This window comes from Tupaia chinensis, unplaced genomic scaffold (assembly GCF_000334495.1).
Source record: "Tupaia chinensis unplaced genomic scaffold, TupChi_1.0 Scaffold144952_1, whole genome shotgun sequence".
NCBI classification, from domain to species: domain Eukaryota; kingdom Metazoa; phylum Chordata; class Mammalia; order Scandentia; family Tupaiidae; genus Tupaia; species Tupaia belangeri.
Window position 1 is genome coordinate 4,217,013 of NW_006204812.1, and position 15,686 is coordinate 4,232,698.

The following is a 15,686-nucleotide window of genomic DNA, read 5'->3' on the forward strand; positions in this document are numbered from 1 at the left end:
TTTTAGTGTAGGTCACATTTGCCTGTGTCTTCATGTCTAGTAATTGTGGATTGTATCCCAGATATTATGATTAGTATGTCAAAGATACTCTAGATTCTTCTATGTTCCTATAGAGAGTGTTGGTGTTTGTTTTCATGGGACTCAGACTCCGTGACTTCTGTGGTGGAAATTTCTGCTTAATTTTATAGCCTTAAATGGTCTGCTTAGGGGTCTGTCTTTCATATGTGTAGTTTAGGGATCATCTAAAAATCCAAGCATAACTTATACGCAGAATTCGGTTGCATTCTTCCTGCGATTTTTCTCTTCCTGTGCTAAACTCTATCTGTTGGTTCTTTAAGCCATTAGAACTGGATTCTATCTGGAGGAATTTTAGGATCCCACCTCCATACCCAGGCTTGTCCTCAGGCAAAAAAATCGTAAAGAAACTTACTTTGTGCTAGTCTTTTAAAAATGTAGGCTATTTTCCAGTTTCTGTTTTTTCATTGTTTTCCATATCTTGTTCAGAGTTTATAGCTATCTGTGGGAGGGTTTGGTTCTAATGAGCTATTCCCCTATTACCAGGGTATAGATTAGACTCGTTAAAACTCTTGCCATGGCTGAACTTTTTTCTCTATGGAGTCATATGTATTGAAGATGCCATGTAAAAACATAATTAATGGAAAAATCAATGAAGTGTTCTCTTACTGAGAACTGTTAATGAATCCAGCCTTTTTAGCAAGTTAGCAGCTTATTTGCTGTGTGTGTGTATGTATTTATATTGATGTAGTGTCAGTTCGGAATTTTTGTCTATTTTTGTTTTAGAGTCTGTTCATTTCTGTTTTAAGAGTTCTGGGGGCCAGCAGATGGCATAATGGTTACATTGTTGAACTCCTACATGACTGATCATGGTTCTAGTCCCAGACCTAGTGGATTGAAAATTACAATGGGTGCATGAGTGTATGAGTGCCCAGGATTCCAGGAGGAGACTGGGAGAGAAGGGATTGTAGGGTGGCCATCCTCCTGGGGTTCTCACTTTTCTTCTCACTATTTTTCTTTGTCTTTCTCTAGTAAGGGCATGCACCATATGACAAAAACTTCTTTAAAAAAAAATTATAAAATTAAGGGACCAGCAGATTGTGCAATGGTTACATCACTAGACTCCCACGTAGTTGACCATGGTTTGAACCCTGTACCTGGCAGCCTCAAACTCACGCTGGGTATGTGTGCGTGCATGCCCAAAATCCTGAGAGGAGACTGGAAGAGAAGGCATTGCAGCATGGCCATCCCCCGGGGGGTGATTTCTCGCTTTTTCTGTCTCTTGGGCAAGTGTATGCGCCCTGTAGCAAGAATCTCTCTTTAAAAAAGAAAAAGAAAGAAGTTCTATATACAAGTTCTGTATACAAGTTTTTTTTATTGGATATGTAGGTGGCAGTTCTTTTTCTTTTTCTTTTTGGAGAGGTTTTTGCTATAGGGCGCATGTGCTCGCCAGACAGAGAGAGACAGAAAGCAGGAAATCACCCCCCAGGGGGGATGGCCACTCCACAATTCCTTCTCCTCTCGGGATCTTGGGCACGCACACACACTCGCCCGGCGTGAGTTTAAGCCACGGGGTCCAAGACTCAAACCGTGGTCGACTACATGGGAGTCCAGTGACATAGCCATTACGCTAACTGCTGGTCCTGCAGTTATTTTTCTCTTAGTCTGTGTTTCTGTGGTCTGTTTTTTCATTTTCTTAATAGTGTCTTCTGTAGAGCATGTTTCTAATTTTTGATGAAATCGAAATTATCGATTTTTCTTTCATAGACTCTGCTTTTGATGTTTATTTAAAAACTCATTGCCAAACACATGATCACACAGCTTTTTTTTCCATGTTTTTCTAGAAGTCTTACAATTTTAGGTTTTACATTTGGTAACGCATTTTGAATTGATTTTAACTTTTATGTTGAGCTGGGAAGTATGTGTTGAGGTTGTTTGTTTGTTTGTTTTTTTCTTTTTATCACCCCCCAGAGGGGATGGTCACGCCGCAATCCCTTCTCCTCCATTCTCCTCTCGGGATCTTGGACACACACGCACATGCTCCTGGCGTGAGTTTTAAGCCACCGGGTCCAGGACGTGAACCGCAGTCGACTACGTGGGAATCCAGCGACATAGCCATTATGCTAACTGCTGGTTCCCTGTTTGTTTTTTCAAGTTGCCATCTGATTGTCCCAGCACTGATGCTAAAGATTAAAGGTTTTGTTTAATTTCTTTTTATTTTTAGGTTTTTGCCATAGGGCATGTGCACTTGCCAGAGAGAGTTGGTGAGAGGACAGTCCTCCTCTATTCTCCTCTCAGGATCTTGGATATGCACGCACACGTGTCTGGTGTGAGTTCAAGCCATTGGTTTTGGGACTCGAACTGCTGTCGACTACATGGGAGTCCAGCGACACAGCCATTATGTAAACTGCTGGTCCCAACTTTTCAGTGAAGAGCTTTTTAAATATCTGACTTTCAATGCTTATGTACTAGCCACTGTTTTAAGTATTCTGATATGTAAATTCAGTGTTCACGGGAAGTTCATGTAACTACTACTGTTATGCTTACATGAGGAAATTTGCATAAGTTGCTTAGCCAGAGTTATAGAAGTACCAGGTTCCAGAACTATAATTTGAATACAGTTCTGTATCTTTATAAGCAATTTTAAGGAGTTTGAGCTTCGTCTTTAAGGGAAGAATTACTGGAGTCACGTTATCAGAGTATGATTCAGAAAAATGGCTAATTATATTTTGGAGCTTTAGATTGTAGGATGGGGAGACAGGAAAAGGACTGTAATATTTTGGGTAAGTGGCAGTAGCTGTTTGAACAACTAGACAGCTGGAAAATGGGTAGATTTAAGTTAGGTATGAAGTTGACTTAAAAACTTGATAGGTGATTGGATGTAAGGTTTAAGGAAGGATAGATTTAAGTTAGAGAAGAAAGAAGAATTTCCTGTGTTACATCTGGCAGATGGGGAGAAGGATTGAAAATTTTGAAGAGAAGGAATAGTCTGTAAACGCAAATTATGGAGAGAGGGAAGTCCTAAGAATATAGATAGCTCAAAGCATTGAGAATGAACAGGGTTGCTCAGGATAAAAGGATAGAGAGAAGAGAGCACCTATGACAGAACTAAGAAACAATAACATTTGAGGGGTAAGTGAGAGTCTGAAGAAGCAGGGGAGACCTGTGAAAGCAAAAAGTGTGATTGTCCTAATACACAAAGTAGGAACAGAGACCTGTTTAAGTACAGGAGGGAATGGGTGCTTTGAAGTGTCAGTTCTTTAGAGGGCGAGAACTGACTAGGGAAAATGATAGGGGTTTCCAAGTTTTTAAAGCTTTGACTTTATTGTGGCTTTAATTTTTTCCAGCAGCACTTAATCATAGATAGCAAAGGACCACCAACTCAACAAATTATCACACGACAGAGAGAGAGAGAGCAATTCAGGCCCTTAAGAATGGAAAAAAAAGGAAAGCATATTTTAGTTTGAGGAGAAGGGAAAAGAGTTATTTTTGAGGAAAGCTCATTCTGAATATAGGAGATTCATTTATATGTTGCTTTCGGGTAGGACTGGATCATCTTTTCATTGATTGGGTGTATTTTGCTACTTAAATATTTATAGTGAATTTTTTTATCAATGTAGGATCTACAAATAAAATTTTGAAATTTTTTAACTGAAAGTAATACGAAATAATTTTACAACAGGAAATATACCATTAAAGATAATTCTGTTTTAGTGTTTGAGGTCACTTGTGTCTTTTTTGCTGTGGGGCACAAGCTTCCACTGGGGCTAAGGGGGTTGTGGAAGAGAAAAAGTGAGAAAGCATCATCTGGGGGGATGGCCACACCACAGTCTCTTGGGGCATGCACACATGCATCGCTAGTGTTTTTTCAGGCCTCCATGTCTGGGATTTGAACTGTGCTGTCGACCATGTGGGATCCAGGTGCCTTAACCACCACGCCAGCACTGGCTGGTCCTGACTGTTCTTTTGAAGAACTGGTAGGAGTTTCTGTTGGCATATAGAATAATCCAAGAATCCTTAATCCATGTTGTTCTACAAATTTTAGTGTAGATTGCTATCATGTGGTCTTTTCCAAAACCTATCCTAGAAAAATCACTTGTTGAGTTAGCCCTGCAGTGCTTTGGATAGAGCAGTGCATTGGGAGTTTGATAACCTCATAGCCAACTGTATTTCAAGTCCTGGCTCTGGCAGCTTGAGAAACAAGCTGGGCGTGTGTACATGCATGCATGCCCCAAATCCTGCTAGGATGGAGAAAATGGAGTCATAAAGATTCTGGTGTGACCTGGCCCCATTGGGATTTCCTTTGTCTGTCTCCCTTCAGCAACTGTATGCGCTCTTTGGCAGTTAAAAGAAAAATCAGTTCTTTGCCCACCTCAGATCGTACTAGTAGCAATAGTATAATATAAAATTAGTTGATGTTGTATATTTAAAATTTTCTACTAATTTTTGTTTTTATTACTCAATAGGTTTGATCTGTGGATGAAATGAATCATGATTTTCAAGCTCTTGCATTAGAATCTCGGGGAATGGGAGAGGTAAATATTTACATATACTAAGCTTATATATCACTTTGATAATCTGAGCCATTGAGACTTACTTTGTGATAATAAATCTTACTGAAAATAGTAGTGAGGTTTTCAGAGCTATTTGGAAGATTTGTACGTTTAGTGATTATTCGTGTCTAGAGGATTTGATTGACTTGATTAGATAATGTCTTATATTTTGGTAATGAACCATAAATAGCGTTGCTCAGGGAAAACATTTCCTTTATACTTGTTCTTCTGTTTTGTACATATGTGTGTGGTGTGGTTTACCTTAGCCACACTTGACTGTCTACTATTTTTCTCCCTGGAATCTCTAATTCACCCAAAGTTGTTTGCATAAGAAACTTCTAATCTTCTACAAGACTTACTGAAAACGTTTTCTCTTGTTTCATTGCCATCTACATCTCTGCAGTAGAGCTCATTATGTCCTCATCTGACTTTTGTTTTTATACATACTTTTTATTATATTACTGGAAGGTATTTGTCTCCTCTGTAAATTGCTTAGATTTGAATGTCTAGAGAGTAGGTACTCTACATTTTTTTAATGGATTTTAATCATTCCTGTTAATCTGTGATTTTCTTTGAGGCATCCATTTAATCTCACCATTTTAAGGCATCAAAAATACTTCATTTTCCATTACCTAATGGATATTTAGAGCACTTTGACTATGAAAACTCTTGTGGTCACATCTTTATTTTGTCATGTTCTATACAAGTAACATAATATTGACAATGATAATAGAAAATAACAGTGACTGTTCACTGACCCAAGACATGTAATTAACTGCTTGCTCCTGGAGATTATTTTACTTTGGTAGATTTAGAGACCTTCATGAGACTTACTCCATCCAATGCTGTGTGCTCTTCAGATGCAGAGAGAGAGTCCAGTCACTCCTTTGGGCCACAAGAGGGCACCCTGCAGCTAGCTAACCCTCCCCTTCTTCAAAACAGCGTTTTCCAAAGAGTTTGTCATTTTCAGAGGACTGATTTAAGGGTGAGTTAAGGTGCTTAAGCTTAAGTATTGCCAAAATAAACTTGTTAGTACAGTGCATAAGGTAAAAACCTGTGCCCTAAGAAAAATTTGAAATACAAATTTTTTCTTTTTAAAAAATATAGTTTCACTGCTGTGCAGTAACTGCTTAGGCATTATTTATGTTACAGGAGAAAGGAGGCAGTTGAAAGTGGAGGGATTGTGGTGGCCATCCCCCCAGGGGGGTGATTTCTCTCTGTCTCTCCAGTGAGTGAATGTGCCCTTTAACAAAAAAAAAAATCTCTCAAGAAAAGAAAAACAAAACATGTTTGAACAGTATTTCAGCTTTCTGGTTTGTGACAAATTCTTTTTAAGAGCAAGTATTGTCACACTGTACATTAATTTTACTTAGAGTCCCTATAGTTTACATCCCAAATGTATAGTTTATGTACCTACAAATTGATTCTTTTTCCCCTTTCTAATAATAAATGATAAATTGAAAAATAACTTTACGATTCAAACAGTGTCATGATCAGAAAGAGTAGTTAAAAGAACTTAGTTATTTGGGGCTGGAGATGGGTATCTGAGATTTTTGGAGAGGAGGAGTTTATGTTTAAACCTTTTTTTTTTTTTTTAAGAGTTTACCAACTGATACTGTTACCTCTAAAAGATAACTAAGAAACCTACTCAGATTTCTGTCTCAGTTCTCTCTCCCACAAGCCTTTTTATCTTTCCTCATCTTACAGGCAGCAGGGAACCTTCTGGGATTTCTTTCTTTGCTTATCTCTGTCTCTCTCACCAAATCTTTCTCTCCTTTCCTGATAGGTGAGGTTTTTAGTTTTTGTTTTATCCCAAAATTCATCAACTGGAATAAATTAAAAGCAGCCTTGAATTTCTGCTTTTGCATTTTTAAAATTGCCTCTTTTTTTTTTTAAGAAAATACCAAATCTTATTTTAATTGCCTACCCTAGTCTTTTGATTAAAATTTTAAAAAGTTCTTTATTTTATTATAAATATAGATTTCTGTGTGCAAAACATTAGCATTTACATATAGAGCTGATTTTAATGTACTGTTTTTTGTAGCTCATGACTTTACTGAGTGATCATCACAATGGCATTTTCTTCTGGTTATTCATCAGAAATAGGAACAGATTTCTGTTACCTGTTCATAACCTGTTCTTTCCGGTTTTTTGCCTCATAACATGTTTTTTTAAAAGGTTACTGATTTACATTATGTCATATGTCTTCAAAATAGCAAAACTGATTTGTAGGAGATTGAACTCAGCTTCATTAATATCATGTACACTGCAGAGTCTCATATGATTACCTTCTATGGGCTGTTGGGCATATATAACTGGGTTTCTGTTCATTATTTTTCATTATAGAAAAGAGGACCCTGCCTACAGTTCTTAAAGGAACCCAGAGTTTAACTATAAATCACTTTGTTAATCTATTTTGAGAATATTTTTATAGCATAGTTTGATAAGTAATGCTCACTTCTTTCTTTTATGACACAAGAATAATAAAGAAAACATTATTGAAAATTTATATCAGAAATCCTAGGTAGTGTGATAAACTGAAAAGTATACGGTATGGGGAATAAAGAGACTTCTATTTTCTCTCAGATCTCTTACTAGTAATATGACCTAGTAAGACTGACACTGACTTTGAAGATAATAAGAATAACCTTTTGAGAGAATCACGTATCTCTCTCAAATACTCCAACTTAAATCTGAGCTATTAGGAATAACTGAAATCAAAACCAGCTTTCTCTGGTTATAATTTGTCTATATAATCCCTGTTTTGACAATTCTTTTGCAGACTTTATCCACTAAAATGGGAAGAGTATCTTGATAATATCTGAAACTTTTATTCTTTCAGTATGCTTAATGGTGGTCTAACACTGGAAATGTTTAGAAATACTGATTAAACTGATTGAAAAGAACCATCTTGTATGGTACAGTAGTTAAGTATAAAGAAAAGGGCCTTAGAATTAAGCAAGTATGTGTTCAAATCTCAGCGTTGCCATTTACCAGCTATATATGTAGTCTTAAACAATTTAACTTCTGCCTGTGTTTTTTATGCAGAATGTGAACAACTGGCAGTTGTTCTCTGTAAATAACGGGGTTCCCTCACCCCCCTAGGATACTCAAATTGACTCAAGGAAAAAGAAGGCAAATAACTATAGACAAAATCTTTGTTGCAACTAATATAATCCTTTGAAATAATCAGCTAGTTAAGTGTTGCAGGCCAGTGTATTAACTCATGCTTTTTATGATCATAAAGGATTTACATTTTGGTAGCAAAGGTACCTAACATATGTCTCCTATAGGCTAGATGCCATGCTAAGCACTTTAGTTATTTCATTCTAGCCTCATAATAACACTTTTTTAAAAACTTTTTAAATTTAAATTTATTTATTTATTATTCATTTATTTATTTAAGTTTGGCCAGAGAGGGGTAGAGTGAGTAAGTGAGTGAGAGAGAGAGAGAGAGAGAGAAAGCCGCCAGGTCCAGGTCCAGGATTCGAACTGTAGTCGGCCATGTGGGGGTCCAGCACCCTTAACCACTAAGCCACCTGCCGGCCCCCCCATAATAACTCTTAGGACAGGAGCATTAGCAATTACCTTTCATTTACAGACGAGGAAACTGAAGCTCAGAAAGGTTAAATTAAATTAACTGATCCAAGGCTCGAACATACATAATAGCTCTTGAACAGCAATTTGATATCATGAATATCTTGATATTTACAAGACTACTTCCCACTAGAATTGACATTTACTAATGTTTGTTGGTGATACTAGGGGGTATTAGGAATGTGGAAGATTGACAAGTTGAAAAAATGGAAAAAGTATTAATTTTTTTTTTTCCCAAAAGAAAATCTGGGAAAGCACCATTTTTGGTTTCTAGGTAATTACCTTTTTTGGTCTCTACACAACTTAGTTTTTTAGCTTCTGTTCCTATCTTTTATGAACTTCTTTTGTAAATAAAATAACCTCACATCCTGATTTGTCTATGGCATAATTATTGGGCTGTTGGAAGTTATGACACATTTTGTATAGAAAAAAATAAATCATGAACTTTTCTGACAACCCAGTATTAATAGCATCCCTTTTCACAAAAGTCCCAGTTTGAATGATAAGTTATATTAAGAATACTCAATTATGTCATAATGTAGAGATTAAGCTTTTAAATCTTTGGATTATGTTAGTGGGTTGTCAGAAAAGTTCGTGATACATTTTTGCACAGGATAAAAAAAACAGAAAAATATGTCATGACTCTTCTGACAACCTAATACTTTGGTTGGTTTGGCGATTTAAAAGTATATCTCCTGTATAAATACTAGAGAAAGAATGTGACTTGCTTATTTTCAAGACAGTATGCTAAGGTGCTGATTGATTTCTTTTGTCGATAGAGAGGGTAAGCCATTAATACTTGAAGGAAAGAACAGTGTACATCCACTCAGTCATTTCTGAGTTAGCAGGAAAGAGCAGGTTGACAAGAAATACTGAGATGATCTGAGCTTGGTTGAGTGCTTTTATAGACAGGAAACTAATATGAATGGTATTATATGTTTTACAGATCTGTAAGTTTTTAGGCTTCTTTTCTGTAATGTGTGTCCCTATTTGTACTACAGCAAAAGAATCTCCAAGGGCAAATCTCTATTTTTATTGCTGTTCCAAACACTGCATCATGTAACCTTTTTCAAAAAATTGTTATGTTAGAAGTTGTTGCCCTCTCCTGTATTTAACCCATTTTAACTTACTCTTGAACACAGGCTGGTAATTTTCTGATAGTTGAAACAGCATCTAAAACTGTCACAGAAAGCAGTTTCTAGAATGTCAGTAAAAGTCTGTTGTAGAAACATGGATTTTACCTACTAAATTGTTTTCCAGTTCATGATAACTTAAAATACTTGCAAAATGAAAAGGTGCTTGTTTGTAGTAGTCTTTGGCAAGAAAAAGTAGGCGTGCCTACTACATGCTTGACATATGCACGTTTTATTTTAAAGTGATCTGTGGAGACACTCAGAAAATATTATTCCGAAAGACTTTAGGTTAGTCTCCTCAAAGGGGTTCCATTATTTCTACTATCTCAGAAAAGTAGTCTGTTTCAGTCACTTCCTGTCTATGATAAATACTCTTATCGGTTGTTAATAACTTCAGTTTGGATTTCTTACTTAAAAAGTTTTCTTCCTGAGATATAGGATAAAAGTGTTTCCTTACTGCTTCAGGAATTATTTTGATGTGTCTGAAATGCCTTATTTGTAAGGGATTAACTTGGATTTTACTATGAATAAATGTTCAGTTATTTAAATAAATTGAGTATGATGCTTTAACATTCGTATTATCAGCTTTATATGTATTTTTAAATATTTGTATGGATCTTTTATAGTGACATTTAAAAATTGAAGGAAGTTTGTAGTTTACTTTGAGATCTTTGCTAGGGCAGATTATTGTTTAAAGTGTCTATGCTTTATAAAGACAAATCATTTACAGTCTAGGAAGCTGCTGACATGCAGAAACACTTTTCTGTTTTTAAAAAATAGAAATTAATTTCTTTTAATATTGTAAATACACAGTTTAGGAAAAAAAGCGTAAATTAGGAGCTACCCAGAGAGAATCTTCCCGGATTGCTTCTCCTGTTTTTTGATTTGTTTTGTTCTGTTTTTCTTTTCTATTTTTGTTAGTAGCACCATCATTTACATTGTGACTCAAGTTATTCTTTTTTTCCCTCCTCCCTACCATTTATATTCAGATTCTGTTGACTCTCCAAAATGTCTTCCAGATTCATTTTCTTTCTTCAGTTCTTTCTATCAGTATTCTTTTTCACTTCTTGTTATCTTGGCCCTGTTGTAATTCTCGTGAGTGGCTCTCTTATTAGCCTCTAGTCTTTCTTTTTTTCCTTTATTCTTACAGCTTTAGACGTTTTCTGAAACATAATGTCACTCTTGTTCACCTTGATTACCTGTTGCTTTAGTGTAATGACCAGTTTGCTTAGCAAGTCTTTTTGGGGTCCTCATAATCTTACCTGATTAACTTCACCAGCCTTCCTATATCTGCTCTCCATCTCACACACACCCTGTTCTAGACAGTTTGCATTTTCTCAAGTTTTGCCTTTGTTTATGTTTTACTGTGTTTTCTTCACCTTTTACTTTAACTTTTAACCTTCAGACACATGAATATGGTCTTATTTCTCAGATCTGATTCAGGTATTAGAAGTTAAATTTTATTAATAGCATATATATTGGTGAGCTCTCTGAAGATGAGATCACCATGTCCTGAAGAGACAAACAGGTAATTGGGTGTGGTCAATGTAGACATAGAAGTGAACACAAGTTTGATTATGAGCACTGAAAGAATGGGCATCTGTTTTGGGCTAGGAGTGATGTGTATATTATGAATGCTTACTTAAAATGCCACATGTGCTTTTAGAAAACCATATTAAAAAGTCTGCCTCATCTAAGTGTCGGAAAAGTTAAAGAGGAATGACCTGGATGCATACTTAAAGAATAATTTAGGGATTGCCTAGGTATACTGTTGAATAATCAGTCAATGGTAGTACCAGCACAATTTTTATGTGCTGTGTATATTGTAATACCTGATAAAGCACTGGACTTTGAGATTATCACTCAAGTATTTGTGCATCTATTCTGTGCATGTTTTTAATGACCTATAAATTGCTGATTATTTGGTACTGATGGATGGTATTCAGGAATTAGTATGAGTTGTGAATCACTGAAGTAAAAATGGAAAATATTTTCTACCCTGGGAGCTCTAGAATAGAATAAGGGCAGTAGTGCTTAGAAACGAAGGAAAGAAAAAATTGTAATCATTCTTGCTGACATTTTTATTACATCATCTGCTCTTGAATAAGAAATTAATAAGCCTTTTGAAGAAGTTTATATATAAAGAAGATCACATAGTGTTAGAAAAGATTGTAGGAAAAAATGTTCGATGTTGATTAATGTTTAGATGCAGTTATTAGAGCCAGTACAGAAATACAGGTGGGAAATTATTTCATTATTACCAAGACAACTTAGGAAGTGGTCACTCTAAATTGTTACTAACTTTGAAAATTGTTCATATCAGTGGCGTGTTTACTCTCTGTCATGTTAATTCTTTGTAATTAAAATAAAATTTAAATGTTATTTGCTTTTCTCTCAAATAGCTTTTGCCTACCAAAAAGTTTTGGGAACCTGATGATTCAACAAAAGATGGACAAAAAGGCATATTTCTTGGGGATGATGAATGGAGAGAGACTGCATGGGGAACTTCTCGTAAGTTATGGTATATTTTTGAGAATTAAGAATATACTAAAATTTTGCTAGAGGGCTTATGTGTTTGCAGGAGACAGGGGGAAAGAAAGTACCCCCAATGGGGAATGGTTACTCCACAGTTCCTTTCTCCTTCATTTCCCCTTTTGAGATTTTAGACATGTGTGCTTGGTCTGTTTCAAGCTACCAGGTCTGGGACTCAAACCGTCCAGTTGGTAGTGTAGAAGCCAGTGACCTTAACCACCATGTTACAGGCTGGCCCTATACTTTTAAAAGCAAACTTTTCCGATCCCAAACAGTATTGGGAGGAAATTTGTAACTTCTTTGTTGAGGATTTCATAAATCATTATAATGGACATTTTCTTATGGCATTTAACCCTTATGCGACAGCACATGTACTTGATTAATACACGTATCTGATTAGAAATGTTTGTCATGATAAGATTTTAAGAATTTTTCAAATCAAATCAATCCTTGATTATAAAATTTTCTGAATTTGCGTAAAAAATAGAAGACACCTTAATTTAACTGTGATAATTTCCAATCTTAGTTGTATTAGAAGTCAATGACTGATAGATCTAATTGCAACTCAGTCTGGCTTTATTATCCGTATACAAATATGAAGTAAATTGCCTGGGTAAGGTGGAACTCCCAGAAAGGGAGATCTTTGAATGTTTTTAGTTTCCATAAGTAGAGGAAAGAGATTTTGGTCTAAGTACTACAAAGAGAAAACAAACTGTCTATGGAGTGTACCTTGGAGAGTGACAGTATTGATAAAGAGCAGAGTTACATTCTTTATTTTCTTTATTTTTAATAGACAGATTTTTGCTATAGGGCACGAGTGCTTGCAAAAAAGAGACAGACCAAAGGCAAGAAATCACCCCCTCCAGGGATGGCTATGCCACAGTCCCTCTTCCTATATGTTGCTCTTGGGATCGTGGGCAGGCATATATGCACACATACAGCACATGCACCCTGCGTCGAGTTTTAAGCCACCATGTCTGGGACTCAAACCATTGTCAATTACATGGGAGTCCAGTGACATGATTATGCCATCTGCGGGTCCCAAGAGCGTAGTTATATTCTTAAAATAGCATGTTATTTTATGGATTGTATGTTATTTCTGATTAAAATCTAAATAGTATGTAGTTGGAGCTATCAACACACATTTTGCTGATAAATCTCTCCTGAGTACTGAGTTGTATTTTTTTTTTTTTTTTTAAGAATTATTTTATTTAACTTCATTTATTTAAATTTGGCAGGGGTGGAGAAGTGAGAAAGTAAGCCACCAGGTCCAGGACTCGAACTGTGGTTGGCCATGTGGAAGTCTAGTGCCCTTAACCCATATCACCTAAGCACCATACCGTCTGCCAGCCCGAGTACTGTGTTTTGTGCAGCTTCCTTAAGGTATACAAAATGATTGAAGTAACATAAAAACAAGATTTCCAAATGATGAATTACCAAATTTGCTGTTTTGAGTGTAAATTACCAGGTGTTTTTTTATTCTCCAAATTTCTAACATATATTAATAGATTTTTAACATTGGGCCAGAACATGCCTGGCAGTTAAGGGAGTTGGATCCCACATGGTTGACCACATTGTTCATGAAAGTCCTGGATGCAGCAGCTCAAAACATGACAGGTGCACGTGTCCAGGTGGTCCAAATGCTATCAGTAATGGAGAGATCTCAGCATTATCACACTCCATGAGGGTTGCTTTCTCTGTCTCCTTCCTTCTCTGTGTCTCTCTGTGGTGAGCACATGTACCCTTTTGCAAATTGGAAAAGAAAAAAAAATTTTAATGTATTTGTAGTTTTTAAATTTGTTGTTGTTAAATTAATTGTCAAAAAGCCAAAACTCAGGTTAAGAAGTTCTAGAAAATTTTAGTAATTTTTACAGTCAAAAGTTGAAAATGTTAAGTAATTTATAATAACTGCAGTAACTTTAAAATGTTGGACATTTGAGTCCCACTTAATGTATAATATGCCAGGCTTGGGAAATACAAAGAGAAATGAAATATGATTCATATTCTTAAGGAATGTTTTCCCTTGAATTAGAATGAACCTACATTGGGGCCAGTAGGTGGTGTGCTGGTTAAGGTGCTGGATGGCCACCTGACCAGCTGTGGTTCAAGTCCCGGATCCGGTGACTTGAAATGCACTCCAGGCAAGTGTGAGTGAATGCCCAAAATCCTGAAAGGAAAATGGAGGAGAAGGGATTGTGGTGGTGTCATCCTCTATTGGGAGGTGATTTCTTACTTCCTCCTCTCCCTCTCTCTTTTTCTTCTCACTGTCTCTCTGGTGAGCACATGCATTCTATGGCAAAAACATACATACATACATATATACATAACCTCTATTAGATTCAGAATTTAAAACATTCAGTAATTCGGAGTAGGATACATTTTCTACATGAAAGGCAGTCTTTGCTAAGAACATGGTGTGCCTCACCAGGCTTGTGTGCATGCATGCCCAAGATCCCAAGAGGAGAACGGAGGAGTGGCCACCCCCCTGGTGTGATTTCTCTCTTTTTGTCTCTGTCTGGCGAGCGCACACGCCCTGTAGCAAAAAAATCTCTCCAAAAAAAAAAAAAGGAACATGGTGTGCTTAACAACTTTGATTGTTTTTTTAACAACTTCAAAAGCAAATCATCTTGAACACAACGTAATAGTGAGAGATTATATTTAAGATGGATAGTAAGGGAATATGTCAGTTAGAATTTTAGTAATTTCTTATTCTTCCGTCTCCCAACTTAACTTTCAGTTATATAGGTAAAATTTTCAAGCTAAGTAGTAGTCTTTTACCAGAAAACATGAGAAAATTAGAAGTAAATAGAATTTTGTTTACCTAATAAAAATGTATTGAATGTCAAGCATGTATATATGTGAGTAATATATTCCTTGTTCTGAAGGCATTTCAATCTAAGACAAATTCTCTTTCTATGACTATAGAAGACTTAATCATGTACCATACTCCTTTGTTGAATGGAGCTGCTTGTGATTCTGTTTCATTATGTTCTTAAATTTCCAGGGCTTTGAGCATGCCGGTTTCTCTAACTGAAATCCACCTCAAGCCCCCTCATTTGCTCACTTGCACTCTTTGCCCTTGATAGTCACTTACATATCTCTTCCTTTGGGATTTAAAGACTGAGAAAGATTGATACCCTGTCTTTTCTGTTTTGTTTTTGTTTTATTTGCTATATGTTGTATGTGCTTGCCAGAGAGAGAAAGTGAGAAATCAGCCCCTGGGGGTGGCCATCTTGCAATCTCTTCTTTATTATCTTGGGATTTTGGATACCACATCCGAGTGCCCACATGTGTCTATCATTTGTTTGTTTGTTTGTAAGAATTATTTAATTTTATTTATCATCATTTTTTTTTTTTTAATTTGCTATAAGGCACGTGGGCTCAAACAGAGAAAGTGAGAAAGCATACCATTAGGTCTGGGACTCGAACTGTGGTTGGTCTTGTGTGAGTCCAGCACCTTAACCCATGCCACCTGCTGGCCCCACCTGCTGTATTTTTTTTTTCAAGATGTCAGATCCAGGACTTGAACCAAAAAGTCAACCATGTTGGATCCATTTTCCTCAGCCATCACACCACCTGGCTGCCCTGATGCCCTTTGTTTTGTTCCTATAGTATTCTGGTATTATGATTGCCTTTTCTTTTTTTTTAATACCTATAGTCTTTATGAAGAAAGGGACAATCTTATTTGTTAAAACATACCACAAGGCCAAACGTACAAGACACAGTAAATCAATATTTGAACTAATTTCAGGTAGTGAAATAATGACCCCTATGGTAGCTCAGCCTCTAGGTAGTTGAAGGGCTAGATTTTTTTGGGGGCGGGGGGGGGAGGTTTTTGCTATAGGGTGCGTGCGGT

General features: G+C 36.4%; 1 protein-coding gene across 7 annotated transcripts in view; it reads left to right on the forward strand.

Moving 5' to 3' along the window:
• Positions 1 to 15,686, forward strand: part of PUM2 (pumilio RNA binding family member 2) — a 107,792-nt gene that overhangs the window by 18,659 nt on the left and 73,447 nt on the right. For 6 of the 7 annotated variants that reach the window (XM_027767937.1, XM_006167669.2, XM_027767940.1 and 3 more), the window contains exons 2-3: positions 4,482 to 4,550; positions 11,701 to 11,809. In XM_027767937.1, coding sequence (XP_027623738.1) covers positions 4,500 to 4,550; positions 11,701 to 11,809 — 160 coding nt within the window. In that variant the 5' untranslated portion in view covers positions 4,482 to 4,499. Of the gene's footprint in view, positions 1 to 4,481; positions 4,551 to 5,448; positions 5,554 to 11,700; positions 11,810 to 15,686 lie in introns of those variants that run through there. The other variant, XM_027767942.1, reaches the window with a different exon arrangement.